The sequence below is a fragment of the Blastomyces gilchristii genome, assembly GCF_000003855.2.
Source record: "Blastomyces gilchristii SLH14081 genomic scaffold supercont1.1, whole genome shotgun sequence".
Classification (NCBI taxonomy): Eukaryota; Fungi; Ascomycota; class Eurotiomycetes; order Onygenales; family Ajellomycetaceae; genus Blastomyces; species Blastomyces gilchristii.
Genome location: NW_003101682.1, coordinates 2,806,007 through 2,830,169, shown reverse-complemented (window position 1 = coordinate 2,830,169; position 24,163 = coordinate 2,806,007). Strand labels below are relative to the sequence as shown.

General features: G+C 46.5%; 6 protein-coding genes across 7 annotated transcripts; 3 read left to right on the top strand and 3 right to left on the bottom strand.

The window, feature by feature from the left end:
* The first annotated feature begins 1,944 nt into the window (after positions 1-1,944).
* On the top strand, positions 1,945-4,143 carry BDBG_16102 (uncharacterized protein). The gene is made up of 5 exons (XM_031724118.1): positions 1,945-2,790; positions 2,904-3,008; positions 3,070-3,294; positions 3,352-3,494; positions 3,573-4,143. Exons 1-5 carry the CDS (start codon positions 2,611-2,613, stop codon positions 3,913-3,915), a joined length of 996 nt encoding a protein of 331 aa, XP_031575763.1. The 5' UTR covers positions 1,945-2,610; the 3' UTR covers positions 3,916-4,143.
* A 32-nt stretch (positions 4,144-4,175) lies between these two features.
* BDBG_00365 (ubiquinone biosynthesis protein coq9) lies at positions 4,176-5,764 on the top strand. The gene is made up of 2 exons (XM_002629073.2): positions 4,176-5,010; positions 5,104-5,764. The coding sequence occupies exons 1-2, from the start codon at positions 4,414-4,416 to the stop codon at positions 5,434-5,436; spliced, it is 930 nt and encodes a 309-aa protein (XP_002629119.1). The 5' UTR covers positions 4,176-4,413; the 3' UTR covers positions 5,437-5,764.
* On the bottom strand, positions 4,823-8,670 carry BDBG_00364. 2 transcript variants are annotated; one of them, XM_031719853.1, is made up of 2 exons: positions 7,862-8,670; positions 4,898-7,735 (listed from the first exon to the last, which is right to left on the bottom strand). In XM_031719853.1, the coding sequence occupies exon 2, from the start codon at positions 7,332-7,334 to the stop codon at positions 5,886-5,888; it is 1,449 nt and encodes a 482-aa protein (XP_031575762.1). In that variant the 5' UTR covers positions 7,335-7,735; positions 7,862-8,670; the 3' UTR covers positions 4,898-5,885. The 2 variants fall into 2 exon arrangements, with proteins under 2 accessions (XP_002629118.1, XP_031575762.1); XM_002629072.2 differs by having other exon boundaries at positions 4,823-8,670.
* Positions 8,021-10,619, top strand: BDBG_00363 (WD repeat-containing protein). The gene is made up of 3 exons (XM_002629071.2): positions 8,021-8,751; positions 8,816-9,665; positions 9,769-10,619. The coding sequence occupies exons 1-3, from the start codon at positions 8,211-8,213 to the stop codon at positions 9,992-9,994; spliced, it is 1,617 nt and encodes a 538-aa protein (XP_002629117.1). The 5' UTR covers positions 8,021-8,210; the 3' UTR covers positions 9,995-10,619.
* Positions 8,861-15,022, bottom strand: BDBG_00362 (DNA methyltransferase Dim-2). The gene is made up of 2 exons (XM_002629070.2): positions 14,207-15,022; positions 8,861-14,141 (listed from the first exon to the last, which is right to left on the bottom strand). Exon 2 carries the CDS (start codon positions 14,108-14,110, stop codon positions 10,409-10,411), a length of 3,702 nt encoding a protein of 1,233 aa, XP_002629116.1. The 5' UTR covers positions 14,111-14,141; positions 14,207-15,022; the 3' UTR covers positions 8,861-10,408.
* A 460-nt stretch (positions 15,023-15,482) lies between these two features.
* BDBG_00361 (GTPase activating protein) lies at positions 15,483-23,044 on the bottom strand. Its single transcript, XM_002629069.2, has 6 exons — positions 22,996-23,044; positions 21,815-22,927; positions 21,275-21,744; positions 20,915-21,057; positions 17,746-20,744; positions 15,483-17,673 (listed from the first exon to the last, which is right to left on the bottom strand). Exons 5-6 carry the CDS (start codon positions 20,585-20,587, stop codon positions 16,673-16,675), a joined length of 3,843 nt encoding a protein of 1,280 aa, XP_002629115.1. The 5' UTR covers positions 20,588-20,744; positions 20,915-21,057; positions 21,275-21,744; positions 21,815-22,927; positions 22,996-23,044; the 3' UTR covers positions 15,483-16,672.
* Positions 23,045-24,163: the final 1,119 nt, after the last annotated feature.

Below are 24,163 nucleotides of genomic sequence, written 5' to 3'. Positions count from 1 at the left end.
CTCATGCATGTTGACCACAGCGGGGCTCACGCTTAATGGTCTCATAACCTGTAGGCTACTGGGGCAAAAGAGACTTTCACCCTCTACCTCTACCCCCCCCTTACCACCCCCTTCCACCCTCTACCCTCTCTACCACCCCCTCTACCGCCTCTACCACCCTCTTCCACCCCGTATTACTACTACCACCATTATCAGATTAATCAGAGCTGTACGCAGTACAGGCTGCAGAGCCGGCTGTTCAATCCCATTCATGAATTCAAAGAGGTGCACATGACATCACATGAGATCATGTTACAGGGCATTTAGCAGCGCATGCCATGAACACAGAGATCAAAAATGAACATAGAGAAGAGTATAAGGAATGTATGAAAAGAGCAGAATAAAAAAAAGAATGAAGATTTGAAGATTGATCTGAGCTGTATGAGCTGGAGAGCAGAGCTGAGCTGAGCAATATTTTTGATGAGGTGCAGGTGATGTCACATTATAGCGTTTTTGAATGGAAAAGTCGGTTTTTCTATAATAAATAGAGAGATAGAGAGAAGAGATAGAGAGATGTGGAAGTTTGACCTCTTGGCTGCTGTGGCATAGGTCGTTGAGATTCGCCCCTATCCCCAAAAAGTAAATCCCCGCGCAATTGTCGCTGGAGCAATAAGGTTTCATGTCAAGTTTGGTAGCGAAGAAATCTAAGTTAATCGGCGCCCTGGCGTGGTTCCCAAGATTGGCTCATGCCACGCGAGCTAAATAATCCTTGAACAGGAAATGACCATTGGGCGAGAGGGACAAGGGGAGGTGACTAGACCCAAGATATTCAATTAAATTGTCCCTGTATCGAAGTTAAGTACTCCGTATAAGTCTCTAGAACTTGCCTCTAATAAGCTTAGCTCAGGCTGCTCGTTCACTTTCGACTCGGGTCGAATGACAACAGCTAGAAATATTATCTCACCTCCACGACACACAAGCCACAAAAACTGAAGGTTTTCGCATAATAAACTCAGTTTTTCCAAGCTGCAACTTGATTGATTGTCGTCGAGAGAAATTTTTCTGCCTGTCCCTTTAGTACCTGGCCAGACCAGGTTGATGCCGTTCGACTGAGTCATTTGACCCAGTGGTCTGTTTTAAACAAAAGTTAGTTTACTTTAGTATGCAAAACATTGCCGGCAAGAGGATCTGGATTGTACTAGGAACGACCCTTGATGAAAGAAGTATTGTCGTGGATAGTGGAGAGACAAGAGCATCGATGCAGTTGCGGGCAGGGAACAATAGAGGGATCCTGCAAGCACCTTTCGCAGTAATGGCTCCTTATATGGTTTAATGTCATGTAAATTATAGTGTTCAGTGGTGTTTTTAATTAACACCACTATCACACAGGTGGATCTGTACGTGTGATGTTTCCACACAAATTCATATGTAGTATATGCATGTAATTAGTGCTGTACAGCCTTCCTTATTCAGTTAGTTATAATAATTGGTGCTTCATCATCAAGTTAGCCTCATATCTCATATTGTTGTAAGGCAGATTGATCATCAACTCCACCTAGGCCTTTCTCTATCCATGTTATCTATCCCCCTGATTTGCATTCACAATTGCCATACCAACCATTATTGCCATCAAGCCCTTATATTTTCAAGATTGAAATCAAAACAGGGTATATGGAATGGGTGGCTGATATTGATATGAAAGACCTCACTTTTTTTATTATTATCAGAGTTCAAAATAACTGTACAAGCAGTGTAGCGGCGGTAGAGGGAGCAGCGGCAGCAGCAGTGGCAGTGGCAGCTGCAGCTGCTTATTACAGTGATGGATTATTATTATATCCATTACCCGGCATACAAGAGGTTTTCAATTAGATGAATACAATATTTACAAGGCCTATGCCACGGCATCGCCGAATCGTGGCATCTATGCCTATATAGGAAGGCCGTGCGTACTAAATATTTCATGAGACTTGGCGCTGCAGGATCCCTCTAATGAATAATCTGTCAGGGACAAAAATTGTGGGCAGAAGAGAGAGTACAATGCCCGGCGGATAGAACGATCACACGAACAACAACGCTGGGTGGGGTGGTTGCGGCTTGGGGTGTTGACCGTGTGAGTGGTGTGGGGAACCCTAGCTAAACGCGTTTGTTCTTGGGCCGCGGCGCAAGATAACGCTAAAGCAGCCAATGAGCCCAAAAATTGAACGAGCTAGAAATTCTAGAACGAAGTTGACATTCCTTGGGATCCCGTGGCGCGGGTCCGATCTGGGGTTATGCGTGCCAACTGGAGGATCTTCCCTGCACATCCCATTCATAAACAGTCGAAAATCCTGCAGATGCCCGCCAAACCATCCCTTGATGTTTTGCTTTCAATAATAATGAAGTGGCTGTATGCATTTACGCCCGTCATATCCAAAATGTGGCAAGCGAGTACCTGGAGAGTAATCACTTGATAAGTTGATATTCAGCATTGTCTTCTTCTCGTTCCCTATCCTTCCCGCTCTCTGGTTTGTGGCGACTGTTAGGAGTAAACGGTAATTCCAGTTACCTCCCCTGTCTTTCTTATTTAGTAAAGTATAAGGCCCTAGAATTTGGATGCATCTTGAACGACAAACATAACTCCATTTATACGCGATGGGGTCAGACACTTGGGGCCCTCACCATATCACCGACGATGATCAAGGTCCATTGGTCACGATTATAGCTAGCCTCATGATGGTGTACATGATATTCTGTTACCTTGCAAGATTACTCACGCGATTGTCAATCAATGGGCCATTTGGATCTGACGATTGGGTTATCACCATCGGCACGGTGAGCGAACGTTTTCCTATTTTTACAACTTCTCATTATCATGTTGCCACGCGTTTGGAACCAGCCCATGAGTAAGTAGTAACTGATGCAATTTTCCGTTTTATCGAGGTCAGGCAGTCGCAATTATACATTCGAGCGTCAAATTGGTAGAAGTTCGCGACGGTTTTGGAAAGCGGCTACCGTTGCTCGAGGACTCGGATATCCTGAACATACAAAGGGTAAGGGGTCCTACGCAACGACCAAGGCTCGAATCACACGTTCTGACCAGATTCAATTTAGGCGGCGTATGCCGGCGATATTTTTTATGTCCTTGGGCTGATGTTGTCGAAAGCCGGGACGTTCATGCTCATAGGCCGTCTCACAAGATACACAAGGCTTGCTACCGCGGCATGGGCCGGGCTTCTCCTCACAGTTGTGTGGGGAATTGCAGTGTTTTTAGCTGTTTGCTTTAGGTGCAAGGTTCCAAGCCCTTGGACCCAAACAGATTTAAAATGTTTCCAAGCGGTATGTTTCCCTTCGATTTGTACTCGGTTTGACTGGACATCGCTAATTCGGGTTTAGTACCCTACATGGATAGGTGTTGAAACCTCCGGCATTGGAATGGAGCTCCTATTGGCCTTGCTTCCAGTGTATATTGCCTGGGGTCTGCACATGCAATTGAAATCGAAATTAGTACTTCTCTTCGCGTTTTCATTCCGTCTTCCGTAAGTACTTTGGCCCGTAGAAGGGTCAGGCATCCCGGTAACTCTATAGGTGCAGCACGGATGCTAATTTTGGAGAAGTGTGATCATAGTTGCCGCATTGCGTATTTTCTACCTCCGGAAACAAGACATGATGGATGACCCCTTTTTTTATGGAACAATCCCATCGGTTTGCATGGAGGTAGAACTGCATTATAGTCTTATCGCCGCGACGATCCCATGCCTCAAGCCATTCGTTAAGTCGTTCAACACGGGGTATCTGGGCCGCATAGAGATCATCCCGGATTCTTTCAGAGACACAATACCCTTACAGACTTATGAAACCCCAAAAATGTCGGGTGGGAGGGATAATCCATCGTTTGGGGAGGGCGGCAATATTTCCATCGAAACGAACATAGTAGTAACGGACTCAAGAAGTATGTAGTTAGTAATATTATGTATAAATTTCTTGTCACATCAACGATTCCTAGATCTCTAGTCCCTTATCTACACATAGGGTGGGGGGGTAGAGCGGTAAACATAGCTTCAACCATATACCAACACCAGAATTACTACCCCGGAGGGTTTGGTCTCTTTGATCTTTTGATCTTTTCCACAAGTTCGATGCCACACCGATGAACGGGTAGCGTTGGAGGAAAGTTGGCGAGTGAGGTTGATAGTTGGTTACGGTTCCTCCGTATCACGTGACACCAGAACCGCCAAGCAGGTTCCGATAATAATTATATCAGTCCGCTCAACTTCTATAACCAGGTTCACGTTCTTAAAAAGACACTGTTTGGGGGGGTTTCATTAAATTCAACAAAACGTCTACAAAATCGCAACAAGACGTAATTCCATATTCCACCCCATTCATTATCCAACTTTGACCGCAAGGGAGCGAATATCTGAAACCACCCGCAGAACGCCTCCATTGCTCTTTTCAATGGCGCAGCCCATTTCCCTCACCGGTCGACCGGTCGCCATATCGTTAAGATCTAAGTCCCTAAATATCGGAAAGTCTTCCACTCGAATAATACCCTTAGTTGCTCTTCGGCCGCGAACTTCCCTCATTCCGCACCGCCCGCATTATTGCCGATTTAGGCATATCCATTCTTGCGCAAAACACCCACGACTTCCGAACCCCTCCCTCTCTCATTCCCGTCCCTACCATTCCTCTTTCCCCCCTCCTATAGAAACTCTAGCAGACACATACACTCCGGAACAGTCTGCAATTCTCTCCGCGGCAGTAAACCATATTCCCGAGCATGGATTCACGGCCCATTCGCTTACACTGGGGGCTCGGGATGCCGGATACTTGGATGTCTCATTACAGCTGTTCCCGGGCGGTGGGGAGATTGCGCTTATAACCTACTGGTTGGGAAGTCGGAGAGGTATGTTAAGGCAGAAAGCTAAGAGCGGAGAACTTTTTAGGACAACTGAAGGTGGAGAAGCAGGAAGGTTAAGCGTGGAGGAGAAAGTGTTGGTATTGATATTGGAGAGATTAAAGATGAACGAGAAGATAATCGAGCATTGGCAGGATGTGAGTGCCTTCTCATCTTATATATCCTCGATTATATAGGCCTTTTATATTGCTATATTGGTGGAGTTCGACTAACATCACAACCAAACACAGGCGTTAGCAACCATGTCTCTACCCTTTAATATTGTCCCGTCAATTTCTGAGCTATATGCGCTCTCCTCTGACATCCTCTATCTGGCCAACGACAACTCCGTGGACTCTTCGTGGTACACAAAGAGACTCGCCGTCGCGACTGTTTATGCCAGCGCCGACGTTTTTATGATAGAGGATACTTCCCCGGGCTTCAACGCGACGAAGGCATTTGTCGAACGGCAACTCAGCGATGTCAACTCTGTTACTAGGACTCTAAGCGAAGCTAAGCGGTACTTGGGGTTTGTCGCGGGTAGTGTTGTTGGAGTGGGGAGGAGTTGGGGAATGAAGGTATGAGGCAATATGGTGATTTTCTCGCAATTAAGCGGGGGAGAAATGGTAGACTAGCAAGGATGAACGCAGGGTTAATGCCGTTCTTTGTAGAATGTATATTAATTACCATGTAAGATAAAAGGAGTCATTCGGTGCCTGTTCTTCTGCTGGAACTTTCATCCTTGTTGCTTTTTACCATGTTTTAATTGTTGTTGAAGGCCACAAAGAGGATAAGAGATGGCAAGCCCAACAAAATGTCTCTAAAACGTCGGAGGCATATTGTATATCTTGGTTACAGAAGGATAAATATGTAGCACAATAATTATAAATCAAGTGGAGTTTTTCCGTCGCGTTCCTGTCCTGACTTGAAGTCATATCTATGCCGTGCACCAAAAATAAATAAGAGGACAGAAGTAATTAATTGGGCAACGTGGGCCACCGCAAAGATGTTAAAAGCAAAGCCCGAAATAGTATCATTTCCGAATTTCCCACTCCTCTGCATCATCTTCGATATATGGCATGAAGTTCCTGCGACGTCTATGCAGACGTGAATATTCTGAGCTAGCTGACCCTTTGATATCCACCGGCAACTTCCTGTGCATCTTTTCCGTTATTTTAGATTTATGGCCCTCAAATCTGCGCAGTCTCTTAACTTTGGAAAACAAGCCTTCAAACTGTCCCTTTATGCCGACGAAGTCCTTGTATGCACGAAGTGCGGGGTCGAAGGCCCATGGGGTTCCTTTGACAAGAGCAGTCGCTGAAGATCCGCCCAGTAGCCGCTCTTCTCGTTTCTGAGTGAATATCTCATCAAGCAGCTCTATTGTACGGCTAGAAATTGTAGCTCCGTTGTCCTCCATCTCTTGTAAAAGTGAATTCACCTGCGGAAGGTTGTTGTGGACATGCCAATGATAGGATATTAATTCGTTAAAGATCTCTGTGTCTGACGCGAGAAGACGGGCGATGCGCCCGCGAGCTTTGATGGCAGCATGCATCTGTATTGTTATTTCTGACATGGGGAAATGAGAATGAAGTAGACGCAGAGCGTAGAGGAGGGTTGCGGGAAAGGCGTGCAAAACAAAGGGTTTCCGGGGTATACCAGGAGGGATATATAGAGGATTACTGGATGGCGAATTATTAAGGCTGGCCGCTTCTGATTCCATGTCAGTTTTCGCGTGATGTTTCTGAGAATTGCGCTTATCCGCCCGGCGCATACGTTGTGTTGCAGTCCCATACCGGGGCATAGTAGACGTTATGACTTCGTCTTCAACGGAAAAAAGCTTCAGCATTGCGAATATGTGCTCTTCGCACACGTCCCAGATTCCAATGTCTCCCTTCCCGCTCGATATACAATCATCCAGTTCAGCGCTTATTTGCTTGATTGCCCGGTTTCCTACTTCCCTGGCGAGTTTACCTGGTCCAAATGCACCCATACCGGATACTACTTCATCTTTATCACCAGCAGCAAAACCATAAACTTTCCCCTGGTATCGAAGGGTTTGTTCTCCGTCTGTATTGCGATCTGGCATGTCAACCTCCTGCCAGTTTTCTGGATTGTCTTTCCGTCTCCTAACAGCCTTCTCAAAAGGAATATGGATTGCCTTTTCTAAGGGAGCCCGTTCGATGCTTCGCACGCCGAGGGGTTCATCCGTGCTCTGACGAGACATGGTATTCTCTTGCCATGTTTTGGGTCTAGCCCGTTCACTAGAAGCTATTTTCGTGAGAGGCGCAGATTTACCGGCTTTGGCAGTTCCTAACTTGATCTCAGACCCATAACTACTTCGATGTCTATCGCCCATACGAGCCCAGTCGGGGGTTCTCTCGATTGGGTCCGACTCTTTAGAAGGGGCAGGGTCTTCCAATGTCACCCTAGCCTTTTGTAGGTCCGGGGTCCGCGCTGTATCTTTCTGTGTAGTGGGTATCATACCGGCCAACGTGCCACCACCCGGACGAGAAAATATCGAGGATGGCTTTTCATGAGTGACCACCTCCGAAAAATGGGAATACCCCGGCGAGGCATCGCTTTTGGCATTCGAAGAGGACTTTAAAGTATCAAGAGCGGAAGCAAGTAGGTCCCAGTCTCGATCTTTGTCGCTACTTTTCTCAGAGCTAGATTGCGAGAGCGGATCAGAGAATTGATGGGAGGAGGAAATGTCACCCGGTGAGTCGTCTTGCGACTTCGGAGTGGTCCATGTGTCTGGTGCTGGGAAAGCGCATTCGCTATTTCGATTCTTAAATTGGACGAGACGTGACTGATATAATCTCCTGGAAGCGGGAGGAGATGTGGGCTGTGAGAGTGTGAACGGCGACGATTTATATCGGAGAACTGGTCTGGTCAGAGTTCGAGTATGATACAGAAACGAAAGAAAAAAGCCATCACTCTGATATGGGACAAATCCCCGGTGTAAATTCCCAACCATGGTTATAAAGATGAAATTCTGCCACAACTAACTTATTCTAGTTCCCTTGCAAGCTCCCTTGCAGGTTTCCTGTTGTCGACGGAGAGAAGATAACAGGATCGAATTTTGATACAGGAGCGATATCACATGATTATCTTATGAACTATACCTAAACAGGAACAAAGGAGATGAGATCATGTGCTTGCGCGACCGCTCTACGCGCGTTTATTGACTGAGTTCTGAGTTTGACGGATACGAACCTTGGAATCGCGAAAACTCCAGAGCGAGCATTGAACAGTGTGGTGTCTCCATCGAGATATCCGGGACCTCTCGAGGCCGTTGCTTGGTCCTTTAGCCGTATTCTCCTTTCTGTAACGCTTGTTATTATTACTTATTTGAGCTATGCCCCACACGGAATCCGTCCCAGAGTTGTCCGATTTCGAAAAGCAGCGCGCAGCCAATATCGCGGAGCGTGATGCGCTTTTGAAAAAGCTTACTCAGGAAGCTCAATCCTCCGGACTATTTACCAAAGGTTCTTCTACTAAATCCTCCAGGCCGGTGTCACAGTCTACTAAAAAGACTCCGGCAAAACGCGTCAAGAAAGAGAATGAAGCGCCAGTACCGCGAAGAACGTCCTCACGGCTTGCTGGATTGGCAGCCGATAGCGAGATAGCAAAGCGCAAAGCTGATGAGCAATATGAAGCTCAAAAGGCTGCTGCGCAAGCGAAAAGAATTCGGGTTTCCGGTGATCTTAAGATGGGGGACATACTTGTTGGAGGCCAGAAATGGGATGGGTCGTTGTTTCTCGGAGAGGAGGCTGCTCCACCGCGCTTTGCGCGAACTTTTGGCGGAGATGATATTGAGAAAACGACAAACAAAGAGCTGAAGTCCTTAAGGGAAAAGATGAGCGGCTTGAATCTTTGGGAGCCATGGGAGCCAAATCGTGAGTATTGCCAAATGTGGAATATCACCAATTAACGTAAAAGGTTAATAACGACACGATATAGGGATAAAAATAACACCGGAAAGAGTATATTCAATGGTCTTTCACCCCACTGAGGCTAAGCCCCTAATATTTGCCGGCGACAAGCTCGGCAACTTGGGTATCTTTGACGCTTCACAAACACTCCCTGTTGCCGTGAAAGTTGAAGACGACGAAGACGAGGACGACGATGACCCTGACCCTATAATAACAACCATAAAGCCACATGCCAGAACAATTAGCTCGATGCATCTTCACCCTTCAACGCCATCCAAACTCTACACAGCCAGCTATGATGGCTCCGTTCGAGCCTTGGATCTTGAGAAGTCCATCTCAACGGAAGCCTACGCACCCGCCTCAAAGTCAGACGAAGAGGCAGTCTCCAGCGTGGACATGGCACCAGACGACCCGCACGTCCTATACTTTACCACACTTGAGGGATTCTTCTTCCGACACGACACGCGAATGTCAGGAAACGGGCACCCAAGTTATGATAAGGATACTAAAAGGAGTAGCACAGATATCTACCAGCTGTCAGAGAAGAAAATCGGTGGATTTTCCCTCTGCCCTTCACAGCCGCATCTCTTTGCAACTGCCAGTTTAGACCGCTTCATGCGTCTCTGGGACCTTCGGCAACTGTCCAGGAAGCACCCGACGCCGGTCGGCGAACATGAGAGCAACTTGTCCGTTTCGCATGCCGCGTTCAACAGTGCGGGTCAGGTCGCTACCACTTCGTATGATAATACGGTCAAAATTTACGATTTTGGAGCTAAGGGTTTCCATTCATGGAAACCGGGTCACAAGTTGAGCGATGATGACATGAGCCCAACCACCACCATCAGACATAATTGTCAGACGGGACGATGGGTCACAATGTAAGTTATGCGCCCTTTTTCTCCTCCACTTGGGAATACTGCCATTCTCCAAAGTAGCGCAAATATTAGCTCTACCCACAAACCTAACAGTAATTCCGTCCAGCCTCAAACCACAATGGCAAGCCTCCCCACAATCAAATGGCATACAGCGCTTTTGCATCGGAAATATGAACCGTTTCGTAGACGTCTACTCCGCCGCGGGTGACCAATTAGCTCAGCTTGGCGGTGAAGGGCTAATAACTGCCGTCCCCGCCGTTGCCGTATTACATCCTACCATGGACTGGGTTGTGGGAGGTACTGCGAGTGGGAAGGTTTGCCTATGGATGTAAGGTGATGATGAAGGGGAGGGGAGAGATCGCCTAGGTGGCTTAGGGGGTGGGAGCGGAAAGCTGAGAAGGCAAGGAAAATGCTATTCCTCGCTTTTATTTGCGTTTTTCCTTCAGGTTACTTCTAGACTCTAGGTGATAAGTATTTTGTAACCTGATATGTGGAGGAGGCAAGGAGGGAATAATAAACTAGGGCAATTTAAGGCGTGATATAAGACCTTAACAAAATATACGTGTATATTGGATGTATGGCAAAGCTAAATTTTCATGTTCATATCCTTCAACCAAGCTACCGCTGCCGTGAATACGACAACTCACGACTCTTGGAATCATTTTGTCCTATAAACCCGCGAAAGCACAGGCCCAATAACCTGAGGGTACATGGCACGTATCATCCGCGGCAGAGGTCCAGTCCATTTATAACAGTCTTGAGGGAAACTCATTCTTGCCACTCCGAGTTTCGTCGTTGAGTCTCCGCTTCTTCAGAGGAACAGGCACAGACCCTGACCCAAATGTATTAGAAGAGAGGGCTACTGATCTTCTTCTGTGGTCCAAATTAATAGATATATTATCACCACCTGAGGTGTTATTTGGGGGAGCGCTTTCGTCAGTGCTAGTTGGTACGGATGTCGATCGAGCGCTCCAGGGCGTGAGGGTTGTAGTCAAAGAACTCGCGGTTTGTTGAATCCCAGAGTCATGGGCAGATGGGGTTGGCCTATCGTCATCCGTGGGACCTGTAAGAGAGGATTTTGGGGCAGAGCCGAAATGGGCTTCATTGGGGGATTTCGGTAGCAATACGGCAAGTTCACAGGGCAGAGTAACATTTCGTGCCGCCCCCGTTTCGGAGTTTGATGCTTCTTCGCCTGGCTCTGCCGCTGGATCGGTAGTTGACCACATACTTTTCTCCTTCAACCGTTCCACAACAACCTGAATGCCATTCGTGACCATGGTGTTGTTCTTGGCTTTCTCGTTAAGTTGGTTCTGAAGAACTGCATCTCTCATGACCAAACCCAACGCCAAAGCAACTTGTCTTGCAACGCTATTTCCCACGGTTTTCCACTGTTGAACCGGTGAGCCAACCAAAACCTCATCATCTGGAAAGCCTTGGGCTCTACGAGCTTCCATCACCGTCATCACCCTATCCTCCTCCCAGTGAAGCCACCTCCCTGTGAACCTGCAATATGGGGATGGGAATGTGGTGACAGTCGGCATTAAAAAACGCGGATGTATCCGACTGAATGCTCTTTGGCAGTTGCGTTGGCGTGCATTGCGGTGTTCCGGACAAAAGAACCCCCTAGCCACTGCTTCATGTAATCCTTGAATCCTCGGAGCCTTTGGTACACTGTTGATTATATGCTGATTGACAGCGGACTCAAACCGTGTAGGTCGATGGTCAGGGTAGTCAATGGGAGTAATTCCTGTCCTGATACGAGGGAGATCTTTTAAGGATTGGGAAATTGGTAAGAAGTCAAAAACAGGGATCTCCCAATGTCTTTTTCCAAAGGGCAAGCCATTGGGGGCCTCGCCTAGGGATTTTTGTGTTGTTTTTGGTGGGTGGGAATGGGTGAGAGGAGGATGTGCGGGTAGTTGTAGTCCGGGTGCTGCAATGACGATGAAAAGCCTGGACCTGCTCTGAGGAGCTCCAAAGCTCCAAGCGTCCAAGTTAAGAACTCTAGCTTGGTATCCCATACCAACAAAGGTGCATAATAGCTGACATAGCGGATTTCTCTTATGCGTGCGATTTGACATAGCTATCACATTCTCCAATATGGCATACTGTGGTCGGTAGAAATCGACATACGAAGCAACTGACGCTATCATGGAAGAATTTTGCATAGATACTGCATTGTTTTTGCGGTTATTCACATTGGAATAACCTTGGCAAGGGCTCCCAGCTGAAATAACCTCCACGTCACCTAACTTGGCAATTAGATTACCTGCTTCTGCTTTTTGTTGCAAAGCTTGGAGAAGGAAATCATTAACAGAGCCCAGGAACAGTTTTACCTTTTCCGGGTTTTCATGATTCGCACGATATGTGAGCATGGGAGCAGCGCTCCATTCCACAGCCCATCTATTTTTAATTGCTCCCCCTTCTTCAAGGCCTCTGTCAAAACTCCCTCCTCCACTAAATATGTTGAGTGCCCGAAGTTTGCGAAGGCTGCTGTCCTCAGAATAATCATAGCCTTCCCTAAATCCCACTGGCGGATGTTGTATAGAAACAAGCTCAGAGCCCCTGTCAGAGGAGATCTCCTGCACGGTTACGTAAAAAGCATCTCCAGTTCCGTCTCGGTTATAAGGTGCTGGAATAGAGCCGTCCCGTTTTTGCTCTTCGGTATAACATCGGACCTGGCATCGTCTCTCAATCTGATCTACATGAACAGTTCGAGTCCGATTCGTGTAGACGAGCTCATTCGGGCGACAACCTGCATCGTTGTAATCTCGTCCGCGGCGGAGAAATACCCGTACATTCACTTGTCCAGATTCGCCGAACCCCAAGATTTCCGCTGGCTCGAGATTTATTTGATCGGGGTTTAATTCATCGAAGTTTTCAATTAGGACCGTGTCACCAACCTTGAACTCTGGTTTTGACCTGGGTTTTCGGCATTGGCATTTGAAATGTTCTTCTTTTAGAGAAGTGAAAGTTTCATCCTCTGAGAAATATGTCTGTCGAATGAAAAACTGTGCCCCTTTCTCCGCTTGCTGGGCAAAAAATGTCACCGTGACCTTCTCGACAATGTCCGAGGTATCTATGACACCATCTTGACAGTTGCAATGATCGGAAAAAAAGATCTCATTCGCATGAGGATAAGTTAAATCTGCACACACAGTCTCGGAAGGTCGGTAGAGCCAAATTAAACTTAAACGTGCTGGGCGGTTCTTGCGGGGTTGCACATCCTGGACGGCAGCATACCACAAGTTTTCCGTGCCCTTCCAAGGGGTTTTAAGATCCCTTCGGATGGCAATGACATCCTTTGGGCGAATTGCTGTAGTTGAGTCAAGTCCAACAGTAAACCCTGATTTCATTTTCTTCACTGGCATTACTTTTGGAAGAAATCCAAGCTCTCGGAGCCGGGTCTGGTGGCTTGCTGAGATCTGAGGATCAAGCTCAACAGCAGTAAGGTGATTGCCCCACTCCATGTTTTTGAAGCATTGATATACATATGGCGTGACAATGGTCCCTTCTGCTTTCTGCGGTTGCATTGGAAGAACAAGGTTGTCCTGCGTAACACCAAGTTCAGCCCATAGAGGATGAGTGCAGTAAGCAGGATCCAAATCCCATGCTTGTTTCTCAAGAAAACTGGAGTATGAATTAATCGCTTGTCTGAAATCAAGACTTCTGTATTCAGCCATCCACCTTATGAAGGACGTATCAGTGCCGTGCAGATCCGTTAGCCAGGAGGAAAAATCAATTTTAAAGTGGTGCAAGGTGACATTTTCATGATGGTGGAGGTAATCAATGAAGTATTTTGCAAGATCGGCAAGCCAACAGAAGGAATGATAGTAGTCCTTGTATTCAGGTGCAGGCGTGCCCAATTGATACCATAGGTCTCCGATGGATGTAGACGTGCCATAGAGCGACTGGATCCACATATCCTTTCCCACACTGTGTTGTTCGACGGCTTCATACCCCCCAATCGACACAAGGCGAAACGGCACCCTCTCCAGGTACTGCCCCTGGTTCCCGGGACCTTTCAGTACGCCATCAAAGAAAAATACGACAGTCTGCTTTCCAAACTTTGTAGCAACCTGATCTAGCGAAACCATGCCATGGGGTGTCGGTGAGTGATCAGGCAACGCATAGATCACGAAGTCATCCAATTGAAAGCTAATAAATTCATTCTCGTCATATGTCTGCCTATCAATTCCTGGCTCATTGAGCAATGCTTCCACCGCCTCTCTTTCAGTAGATTTTGGTTTAGGTGCTTCATGGCCCTGGTAGATTGTCTTTGGGAAAGTCAACGGCGGTAGCGAAATACCAACCAATTCCTCCAAAGGGTTGCCATGACCTTGGGTAGTCTCGGAGAGTTGCTGCGCTTGTTCGGAATCCAGTCCCTGTTGCTGCTGGTAGGCAATATCTAGGGATGCACTAGCATCCTCCGAATCTGTCGAACCGACCATTTCTTCATATCACGGGTAGAGAGACAATAAGCTATTATAAAGAACATATTAGTTTGTGACATCGTGTTTCTCTTTCTGCTCAGGACGATTACGTACATGTACACGTACATACATTACGTGCTAGTTCGGAGGAACATATGACGCAAGACTAGAGAAAAGGAGAGGAAGAAAACATTGTAGGCTAAACCCACGAGATTCGACAAAGGGATGTGCTAGAGACGGAGCTGCGTTGTTGGCTCAATGGAAGCTCTGGAGTAAATGTTTGTATTGTTTTCGCGTCGAGTTCTCGCGTCCATGCCAAGCAAGGAAAGCACTCGCAAACAAACCCTTATTAGTTAACTAAGTTAAAGCAAAAGCGGCCGAGCCGATGCATGCACAGACCCACCAACGACGGGGAAAATATTCCACATTCCATTTGCAACAAGAAGGGTGGCATAAATATAAATACCACAATCAGGCGTCACGAGCAATCTGTGAAGCACCAAAACAAGGACAAGTCCATCATCGTCTTGGCGGTCTCAACGACATGGTAACAACCTCCTCAGTGATGCCAACAAAGGTACCCCAGCCATCTTCATGATTGTGATGCGTGGGATATGAAGTGTGTATTATGATGATGCTCTACCACCAGGCCGCTAAACATTCACCAAAATACATGCTCTCCCAACGCGCAAGATAGATGCATTTTTCTATGCACTCACCCCGCGCGCCTAACGAGGAAAAGGCATTTTTCCCCTACAGGAGTCGAGAATCGAGAGGGCACGCACGCAATCTTCAACCATTCACAGCCTGTTCCACGGTGCAAGTTTTGGCAAAGAAGGTTGCGAAAAACAAACTTCCAATTCCCCTGCATTCAAACACCAAAGAAGAGAAAGCAGACTCCTTCTTCTCGAATCATCAATTGACGAATTGATTGGCTTACCTGGACTTCTCCTTGTAAGATTGCTAGGGCTTAGAGCATCATCACGGGGTCATCATGTGACCCACACATTCTATAGTTCTCCTTCTCAAGAATCAGTAATATCATATCCTGACATAACACTGCTGTCACCCTGGTATCCTTGTAATCAAGCTCTAACACTCCTCTACACTCAACTGCCACTTAAGCCGGTCTGCGAGTAACCTTGCATGCGTGAGCAGCAAGTTGTCCATAAAAACTTTGTTGTGCTGCCGGGGGTGCTCAATATCCATATTTACTCAGATTCTCAATGGCTACCCACAAAGTTAACTACACATGTACAGTACATGTACACACTGTACATGGACATACAGCGGGCTGGGCATCCTCGAGAAGCAAACATTTCCGAATGACTGTCGAAAAGCCGCTGCTTAGAATAAATGCCACAAAATCTGTCTAATTAGAATTCGGATGCTTGCGGTACGGATTTTACCGTGAACAATATTTTTTTAAGTAGATACATACATACCTGGTTTAGTTAACATGATTGCCATCCGTTCCCTCAGATCGCAACCACAATATCATGTACCGAACAGATACCAACTATTCTTTGATTAAAACGCCACCAGAAAATTTTAGCTACGTATTTCGGGAAATAGATAAGAGATTCCAATACCTTTTATATACTGTATTTATCCAACACCAGAGGGATTTGTCACATTTGGTAGAAGATTGAAAAATTGATAGACAAGACAGGGAGGTAAAAGGGGTATAGGGAAAATGAAGGGGGGGAGAGTTGAAGAGAGACAAGGAGAGGGGGCGGGAAATAGCGCGGGAAGAGCATAGAAATTCTCTTCAACAAAAGTGGATAGTTAAAAGACTTCACAAAAGGTGTATTGTATGTACGTTAGCTCGCCATGAAATTAGGTCCTGGCAGAGAGTATAGATAGGGGTCTAGTAGATCTGTATTTATACAAAAGCAGGAGGCATGCCCCATGGGAGATTTGATGCGATTTGGCTAGATATCGTATGAATATATATATATATATATATAGATAAAAGCAATAGAAAGAAAATAGAATAGGTAGCCACCGCCGCGCCTAAAAGTCCTATGAAGATGCTTATAGCTGAAATATACCTGTTAAGTCCTTGTTATGAGGGACTGAAAGTGTGTTAGGATCGAGAGAAGAAACATATAGATGGGATCTTGTTTTGTATATAGAGGGAAGAAATGACAAGAAAAAAGCATTACTTTCTGGGAGGCTTGATAATGCTGGAGGAAAGAGTGGTACCTAGGTAGAGTAGTAGGTTGGTATAGGGAGAGCAAGAGCCAAAAGGCTCATGGGAGGGAGAAAACGTTTTAAAAATGATACAAGCAGCCCTGAACAGCAACCCCAAAATTCCCAGACAAATATTTGGGAAAGCTTAGATTGTATAAAAGGGCCAAATGAAAAATGCAAAAATAAAGAAAATAAAACATATAGACACCCCGTTAATTCATAAATGCATTCAAGAGATAAAAGAGACAGGATATGACAGGGCAAATAAAAATAATAAACAGAAATTAAATGTAAGTCGTGAATAGACTATCGTTTTTTTCTGCATGCTTGCTCCCCCTTTCAGTGGTTTGTTGATTGCGGCATTTGAGCCCAGAATCATCGAAATCAGAATTCATTTCGTGATCCAACCTCCCCTCCTGGTTCTCTCGACCGGGATCCCAAGCCCCCAGAGCTAGACCCATCCTTATCCTTACCCTTACTGCGTCGGGAGAAAGTTTCGAAAAGCCGATATTTACTCGTCGTATCCCTCGATACACTAGCTTGTCTCCCCTTGGTCGTATCCGAATACTCGAGTGAATAAGTGGAAGAGTTTTTCGAACTATCCGCACTCTCGCGGGGCTCGTATTTCTGCTGGGACGACGAGAAGGGAAGCCGTCCATGTTCACCTGTAGCTGATGCGGAACTCGAAGGGGTATCATCGTCACCTTCATCGCCTATGCTGACATCCGTCGATCGGTGTGGGAAGGGAGGCCGCGAAAAGTAGCCCATCGAATTCCGGTTACTGCTAGCAAAGGCAGAACCCGGGCCGCCGACTATTGTTTCCACGCTGGGTGTGTTTGCCTTGCTAGAACTATCCTCATAGAACGTTGCGGATTTCTCCATCTGCTCAACCAACTCCTCCCATTTCAATTCCAGATTGCCGCTTGGCCGCTCTGCCTGTTCTGCCCTATTTAAGCAATCCTTGGTGCGTTGTTGGAGCGCGAAGCACAGTTCATGGAATTTGACGAGGTTTGTATCGACTTCTGGAAGCTCGCTGAAATTAGCTGGCACTAAATCGAGCCATAATCTCACCAACAAGGCAAAGCTTCTGGCATGATCGATAAGGAATGGCAAACTAGGGAAGCCCTCACGCGACGTGGGAGGTAAACGGCCTAGGATCTGAATTGGTGTGGCATAGGAGGGATTGACAATCTGAGCCGGACGCTCAGCTGGTATAGAGCAGATCGAATCTACAAAGTCTTTGAACTCTACGCGATGAGATATAAGAAACTTGTTCATTGGTTCCATCCAAGGCTCCTTATTGCCAAAGGTCGTCATGTTTGCTAATCCCTGCAATGCCTTGGCGATGAGAGTGAGAGTACGCTGAGCACGCGGGCGAGGGTGTTCTAAGAATAATATTTTAGTGGTTGAAACATTTGGAGGAGCTTTTTTTTGAGAGAACGGTCGCTATTACAAACCTTTGAGTAGTCCGAATAATTTAGGGTTTAAAATCGCCGGGCAAAAGAAGCGTAGGAAAAGGAAGCCGGAAACGCTACTATAGGTAACTGTCCGAAGGAAGTCACCGTAACGGTCTTCTGCGCAAGCTCTGATATGTCGGAAGATGTGTCTCAGCTCCGCCGGACATCGCGACGGGGAGCTAGCAATTGACGTCCACACACTGCTGGTAAGAATGATTAGATTCCTCCAGTTCCGTTCTAGATCCTCCGGTCGCTGTACTCGGTTGGGATCAATTTCACAGTCCGGATCGCTCTCATCGATATCTCTAAGCTTTGAGCCTATTGTTTCTTCCAGATATTCCTGCCCTAACCGGCGCATATGTAAATCCAACGCTTTTGTTAAAAGTGAGTTGCCTCTGAAAAGCAAGTTTGCCTCGACAGTGGCCGATCTGCCTAGATCACGCACTAGGACTTCCCTTTCCTGTCCGGATTCATAGGAGTCGTTTGAGTGGATTCGGCTAGTGTATCTTAGCCGGCTAGCCGAGGACTCCTTATGAATACCATCAATTTCATCCTCGACTAATGCCATGATCCACTCACCAGCTTGGCCTGACACTTGGAATATGTCCAATAGGGTTTCTGATAGCGGTCGTAGCTCCGCGGGTATAACCTGTGCAAGCTGTATAGTAAGGCCGTTAGGGAAGGAATGTAGTAGTTCGGACATCGCCGCATAGTCTTGAGACATCAGGACGACGGTTTCCTCGAGCTGAACCTTCATCAGCATTTCTCCAACCTGCTGCTCACTGTCATCAAGTATAGGCCACCACTTCTCTACACCTGACGCATCTAGTTCATCCAAGCGCAAGTCGATTTTACCGTACGTTACGTCATGTGAAGCAACCTCGACATCTCCAACAGTCATTGGACTGGCTTCGTCTTGATTGAGCGAATAAGGTCCATGGGTTACAAGCGTCCACTCCTTTTGCGTAGGGGTAAGCGACTTTACGATAACTGATGCGCTGGATAGCACAGGTGGCAGATCGTGGAAGCTGAAGTCTTCTCTCCAAAACGGCGTTGATGTGGCAGTCTTGATGGCGGTTTTTGCCCTTATCTCCCCATCCAGTAATACCTCAGCATAATACTCTCCAGCAGCCCGATTATTCTGCTGAGTTTTTCCTGTTGTTGCTTGGGTTTTGATGATTTTTTTATTTTTCGGAGTATCACTGTCGTCTTTAAGAGGTGCGGTCATCTTCGCCTCGATCACTCTCACTGATAACAGTCGTTCAATGCGGAACATGTCAGTTAAAATAGCTGGATGGGATGTGGGTGAGGCTTGACTTCGAGGGTCTTCGTTTGCTGGGAACTGCTCGGGGCCATATAATTCTGGAATAGTAAAGGCTCGAAATAATACAAACCAAACTTCAAAGAGAATTCGAGACTCGAAAGACAGGTATATCGGTCGTGTGGTGACTTCTGTACCGGAATGGGCGGTGTACTGTGGGTAGATAGCAATGCAGAACTCGTCTTCGAGAACGGAAGGGTCTAATTGCTGAATAGCACATCGAGAGAGCTGGAATAGCTGGATAAAATGTATAGGAGTGATATCCGACTCTGGAAAGATCTTGACATGGCCGTTTTCTTGTAAAGAGCAGCTCACCCTTCGCCATGAAGGCGATAACGCTCTCTGCTGCTTGAACGCTGATACTCTCGCTGCAGACGTGGGGAGATGCACACCAGCGGCGCTAGGTTTATCCCAGAGCATCATTTTTCCAACTTTAATAATTGCAGCATCCTTTTGCACTGTACTCTCAGAGTTCCTTCGACGGTCCGTGAAACGCCGTTCGCCGATTGTCACGCTTTGCGGTTTGGTCATCTTATCGCGTACCCCCTTTGGACGTATGGGTTGCCAGCAGAGCAGTGCTGCTAGCCACGAATCGAAGGTCTCGTTGACATGGGGCCGTAGTTGAATGCCCAGAGAAGAAGAGTGTGTTGAGACAGAAAGATATGAGCTCTGGATTTCTGAGTCATATAGTGTCCTAACATGGCAACCGCGGAGATCCGGTATCAATGTCTTCGCAAGCGCTGGTTCACCCTTGGCCTGATAAATCAAGCTTCCAGTAGCGACATTGATAGCGCAGTAGCCCGAAGTCCAAGCAGCAGTAGCAGAGGTACGGAAATACAGTATCCCGTGCATTCGACCGCAAGTTGTTTTCATCAATTGGAGGATCTTTGAAGAATCTGTGTTTAGCAACGGTGACCCCAGGGCGGCATCAATGCGAGAAGAATTCGACACCAACGATTGTCCTCCCGGTGGTGCCTTAATCAATTTCTGCTGCCGCTGGGTGGGTGACTGGATAATTGAAGGATAACCAATGGACCCTATCGAATCCTCTGGGGACTTGGTACTTGCAGGAGAAGTAGTATTGAGGGAGCCTAATCTAGTTCGTGTTCTTGAGAGGAAATTGGGGGAGACCTCACTTCTCTGATCTTCTAGAGTCGTGGTCTGCGACCGTAATCTTCGACTCCTTTGCTCGGATGGGACTTCATCTTCTTCGCCGGTAGAATAGAACGGTGTAAACTCACGTTTCGCTTCAGAAGGTTTGCTGCGAATGGTTGTGCGTGGCGAGACGGTGGTGCTTGGTGGGATGTACTCTGCATCGGATACGGGGGACTGATTCGTTTGGTCCAGCGGAGAATCGGGGGTTTCCGCTCGGGTTGTAGTGTCTTGAAAACTGTCAGGATACACAATCCCGTGACGGTCCTTGGAAGTGGATTTTTTACTGGGTCTTCGTTCCACCGGACGGCTGTGGCTCTCCTGGCGGGCAGAGTTCCGCTTAAACCCATTGCGGCGCTCTGACTCCATATTTCCTGTGTTCCTCAACTACACACCGGCGGTCCGCACAGATCTATCGGGGATGAGAAGGCATACACGAGTCGGTGGGCGGGGTTGGGGGAGGAGGAGAAATGATGGGCTGCCGTGGGAATGGTGTACAGACGATCGGTCAAGGCACACAGAATCTCTACTACCAGGTGTGCAGGTCACGCAAACGTCAATACACGGTAATTATAAATCATAACGGGCAATAGGGCAAACCAAAAAAAAAAAAAAAAAAAAAAAAAAAAAAAAAAAAAAAAAGGGCCCAATGGCTCCTTATTCACGATAGACGAGGAAATTTTTCGAGGGACGAACCGAATCGTGGCACATCGGTCGAGTTGACGGCAGGTCTTCGTTGTGGTGGGGAGAAGGTAGAGGTCAAGTGCTTGGCCACCAAACCAATTCGAAGGAGTCTTCTCTCTAGGCCTGGGAACCTCCAATGTATGTGGTTACTGAGCCTGCTGATGGTCAACATTCCATTCATCATTAGCGTCTCCACGAGGAGCATGTAGGATGTATCTAAGGGACTTCAGGCTGTAGTTATGGTGGTAACAGGCGAGAAGCAACAGGAAACCGAGCCAAACCACAAGGCAAATATTGAAGACTCTCCTAACAAGCCAGAAGGAAGATGGGGAAAAGGGGGAAAAGTCGTAAAAAAGTTATCATCGAACTAACCTTCATCAATGTTACCGCAATTGCCGACCAACCAGGTTGCGCATCCTCGAGCAAAAGTGCAGTATGGGTGCCGGAGAGGCGGTAAGCAGACAACTGTCAAGAATACAGAAGAAGGGAGGATTTGAGATAGGTGTAGATGGATGATTGGAAGGGGGCGGGAGTTGTAACGATTAGTTACTAGGTAGTAAAAGGGTATGGAGGTCGCAAGGGGAGGGAAAAAAGATACAGATATTCCAAAACACCCTGGGCACACACCACACACTACGGGCACCGGAGCTCATGGGGTGAGCGAGCAGCGCAGTTATGCCTTGGGAAAACCACCAATCGCAATAGACAGAGAGCGCTGGACGTTGTGGTGGTGCTGGCAGCGTAGTTGGGCGCTGGGTGCCGTGGTTATGGCAATGATGGATGATGGATGGGAGGGAATGGGAGTGGGAGTGGTGGTGGTTGGTGGTTGGGTTTGGATTCGGCTGCTGGCGATCAGCGCTCTTCCTAATCCAGGCGCTGGGGACTGGGCATTCCTGGGCGCAACACACTCACCCACACAAAACACGATCTTTGCTCTCAGCGTACAAGCCACGAGAACCTGCAGAAGAATCGGAATCGGAGGATGGGCTTACAGACCGAATACCGGACTGTCCTGTCCATTATTAATTAATTTAATGACTGGACTGGCAAAGTGGGCGGTGGAAACAAACAAGCTAAATGACAGCGCTGCATGAACTATACCATACCATCAGTTGGTATTACGCCGGTATGGAGAGATATGGTTGGTGGGTGTTTTTTTGCTCGGCTCATCTCTAGGCTGACATTCTCTCTCATTATTCTCCTACTCTGTACGGAGTACAGAGTGCTCTCAACTACGACGGATCCATTCCTCTTGCTAACTCAAAGGGGCAGTACCTTTCGTCCCTTGTGTGGCCTCGCGCCCTGTGCTAGCTTCTACGTGCCTACGATGAATTTACAGGCAATTGTTCGAGGGACTGGAGAGGGAGTGCACACACCCAACTTGCCCATTTCCTTGCCGATATCCTCCTCCTATCTATTATAGATTTCCCCGGGATAAAAAACGGGATTGAGAGGCCTAAAATTAGACACACCAAAATCGTGAAAAATCATTGAATATATAACTACCATAAATGACATGGATAGTTACTTAGAGGTAACAACGGGGACTCAGGCAAGAGGAAATGAGCTTCCTTCAGTTGCGCAGAGGTGGGGTGTTAGGAGGGTTCCCCCTGTCGCCTCCTCCTGGTGTTAGTTCCGGGGCCTGGTCCGTTTTATGTCCCTTCCTTGTCGATTTCTCACCGATCACGAGTAGTTCGGGGTACGGCGGTAGTTATCTACTGCGTAGTTAATAGTTAACGAACTTCGGAAGCATTGGAGTCATACGCTTAGTAGTTATGGGTCCACTCGCTCCCTTAATAAATGGACGCCATATTTGTCTTTGTACCCGGTCTACGATTCAGCATCCCTCTGTTTGGCTAGGACTTTTTTCGCCATTTTCACTTTCCATTCTTTTCATTTTTCCCTTTTTCTAGGGGAGTTTTATCCCAGCCCGGCAAGCAAAAATCTTGCTGGTCATATGACTGCACCGCACCCACTTGTTTGGCTCCATTTTTAATCGGTAAGTTTTATGTAAGTCATTCTTTACTAAAGTAGTTACTCCGTAAGTTAACTAGCAGAGAGAGTTCCACCGCACTTTTCCAGAAGGCACTTACCCATTCGTCCCAGCTTGGGAACGAGGGGCTCCTTTGTCTGTGATTGGCCCCCGCTATATTTTCCCTGAGGCTCCAAAAGATAGCATTATGTCATCGCCAGGCCCACCACCCAAACCAAATGTTTTCGCGATACCGCTAGGATAATATGGGAGGGAATATGAGATGTAGTTAGTCGACCGATTGGCAGGCAGGAATGAGCAAGATTCTGTGTTTTCAAAGCCCCTCTCTGCGCGTGCTCAATAATCTTGACATCCCTCAACTCGTACTTGGCAGACTTTTTTTTTGGGGGGGGGGGGGGGGGGGATCCTTCGTTTGATGTGATCATCGGCTTTAGGGCAGCTGTTCGCACGCAAAAAGAACAAAGACCGGCCACGGTGAGCTTGGCCGACTTTCTTGATCAATGATAGGAAAAACCCGCCAACGTGGGTCGGATCCGGTTTCCCGCTTTCCTGTGAGGTCGGCCCGCAATTTCAGACAAAGAAAACCCTCTCACTTTATCTCAACATACTCACTCTCTCTTCTCAATAATTTTAAAATAATGTAGATAACTAAACTTCTGTAGACTTACACTAAGTTCTGCTAAGTTCTGCCAAATTCTGAATTAATTCAAAAGTTTATATATACTTATAATATAATATTTTTTTTAGAGAGTTTAAGAAGAAATAGTTTTATTTTCTGAAAAAATAATATCTTTTATATAACTCAATTAATTTTATAACTTTATATTTACTTTAAAACTATATGAAATAATTTTTAAATTAATAATTTTAAACTTTAATATCTGTTAAATTCACTAAGTTATTCATAATCAGCTCAACTGCTATTTTATAGTCATTATTATTATTATATTATTTCTAACTATCTCTTCTGTCTTTATCTCTCTTCAATACTCACTGAAATCAATCATGTTATTTCTCTTCAAATATTCTGCAGTTCTGTGAACTATTAAGATGTGTGAGTGCTATCACAGATTGAAGAGAGAGAAGAAGAAGATGTTTAAGTAAGAAGAAATAGATTATAAAACATGTTATAATATCTTGAAGAGACTCTGTAAGAAAGTAGAATAATAATAATTTTAAGTAACACTTCTGATGAATTTAGACTGAACTAAGTATAGAAATAATACAGATGACATCACATATGAGAGAATAAAAAAGAAGATAGTAAA

What these genes read in the sequence shown, in the direction of transcription:
- BDBG_16102 (XM_031724118.1), top strand. Translation starts at nt 2,611, where the DNA reads ATGGGGTCAGACACTTGGGGCCCTCACCATATCACCGACGATGATCAA. An exon ending in ATATCCTGAACATACAAAGG is followed by an intron (nt 3,009 to 3,069) that starts GTAAGGGGTCCT and finishes GATTCAATTTAG; the next exon opens with GCGGCGTATGCCGGCGATAT. An exon ending in GCGTTTTCATTCCGTCTTCC is followed by an intron (nt 3,495 to 3,572) that starts GTAAGTACTTTG and finishes ATTTTGGAGAAG; the next exon opens with TGTGATCATAGTTGCCGCAT.
- BDBG_00365 (XM_002629073.2), top strand. Translation starts at nt 4,414, where the DNA reads ATGGCGCAGCCCATTTCCCTCACCGGTCGACCGGTCGCCATATCGTTA. An exon ending in TAATCGAGCATTGGCAGGAT is followed by an intron (nt 5,011 to 5,103) that starts GTGAGTGCCTTC and finishes AACCAAACACAG; the next exon opens with GCGTTAGCAACCATGTCTCT.
- BDBG_00364 (XM_002629072.2), bottom strand. Translation starts at nt 7,829, where the DNA reads ATGGTTGGGAATTTACACCGGGGATTTGTCCCATATCAGAGTGATGGC.
- BDBG_00363 (XM_002629071.2), top strand. Translation starts at nt 8,211, where the DNA reads ATGCCCCACACGGAATCCGTCCCAGAGTTGTCCGATTTCGAAAAGCAG. An exon ending in GGAGCCATGGGAGCCAAATC is followed by an intron (nt 8,752 to 8,815) that starts GTGAGTATTGCC and finishes GACACGATATAG; the next exon opens with GGATAAAAATAACACCGGAA. An exon ending in ACGGGACGATGGGTCACAAT is followed by an intron (nt 9,666 to 9,768) that starts GTAAGTTATGCG and finishes AATTCCGTCCAG; the next exon opens with CCTCAAACCACAATGGCAAG.
- BDBG_00362 (XM_002629070.2), bottom strand. Translation starts at nt 14,110, where the DNA reads ATGGTCGGTTCGACAGATTCGGAGGATGCTAGTGCATCCCTAGATATT.
- BDBG_00361 (XM_002629069.2), bottom strand. Translation starts at nt 20,587, where the DNA reads ATGGAGTCAGAGCGCCGCAATGGGTTTAAGCGGAACTCTGCCCGCCAG. An exon ending in ATTATTCGGACTACTCAAAG is followed by an intron (nt 17,674 to 17,745) that starts GTTTGTAATAGC and finishes TATTATTCTTAG; the next exon opens with AACACCCTCGCCCGCGTGCT.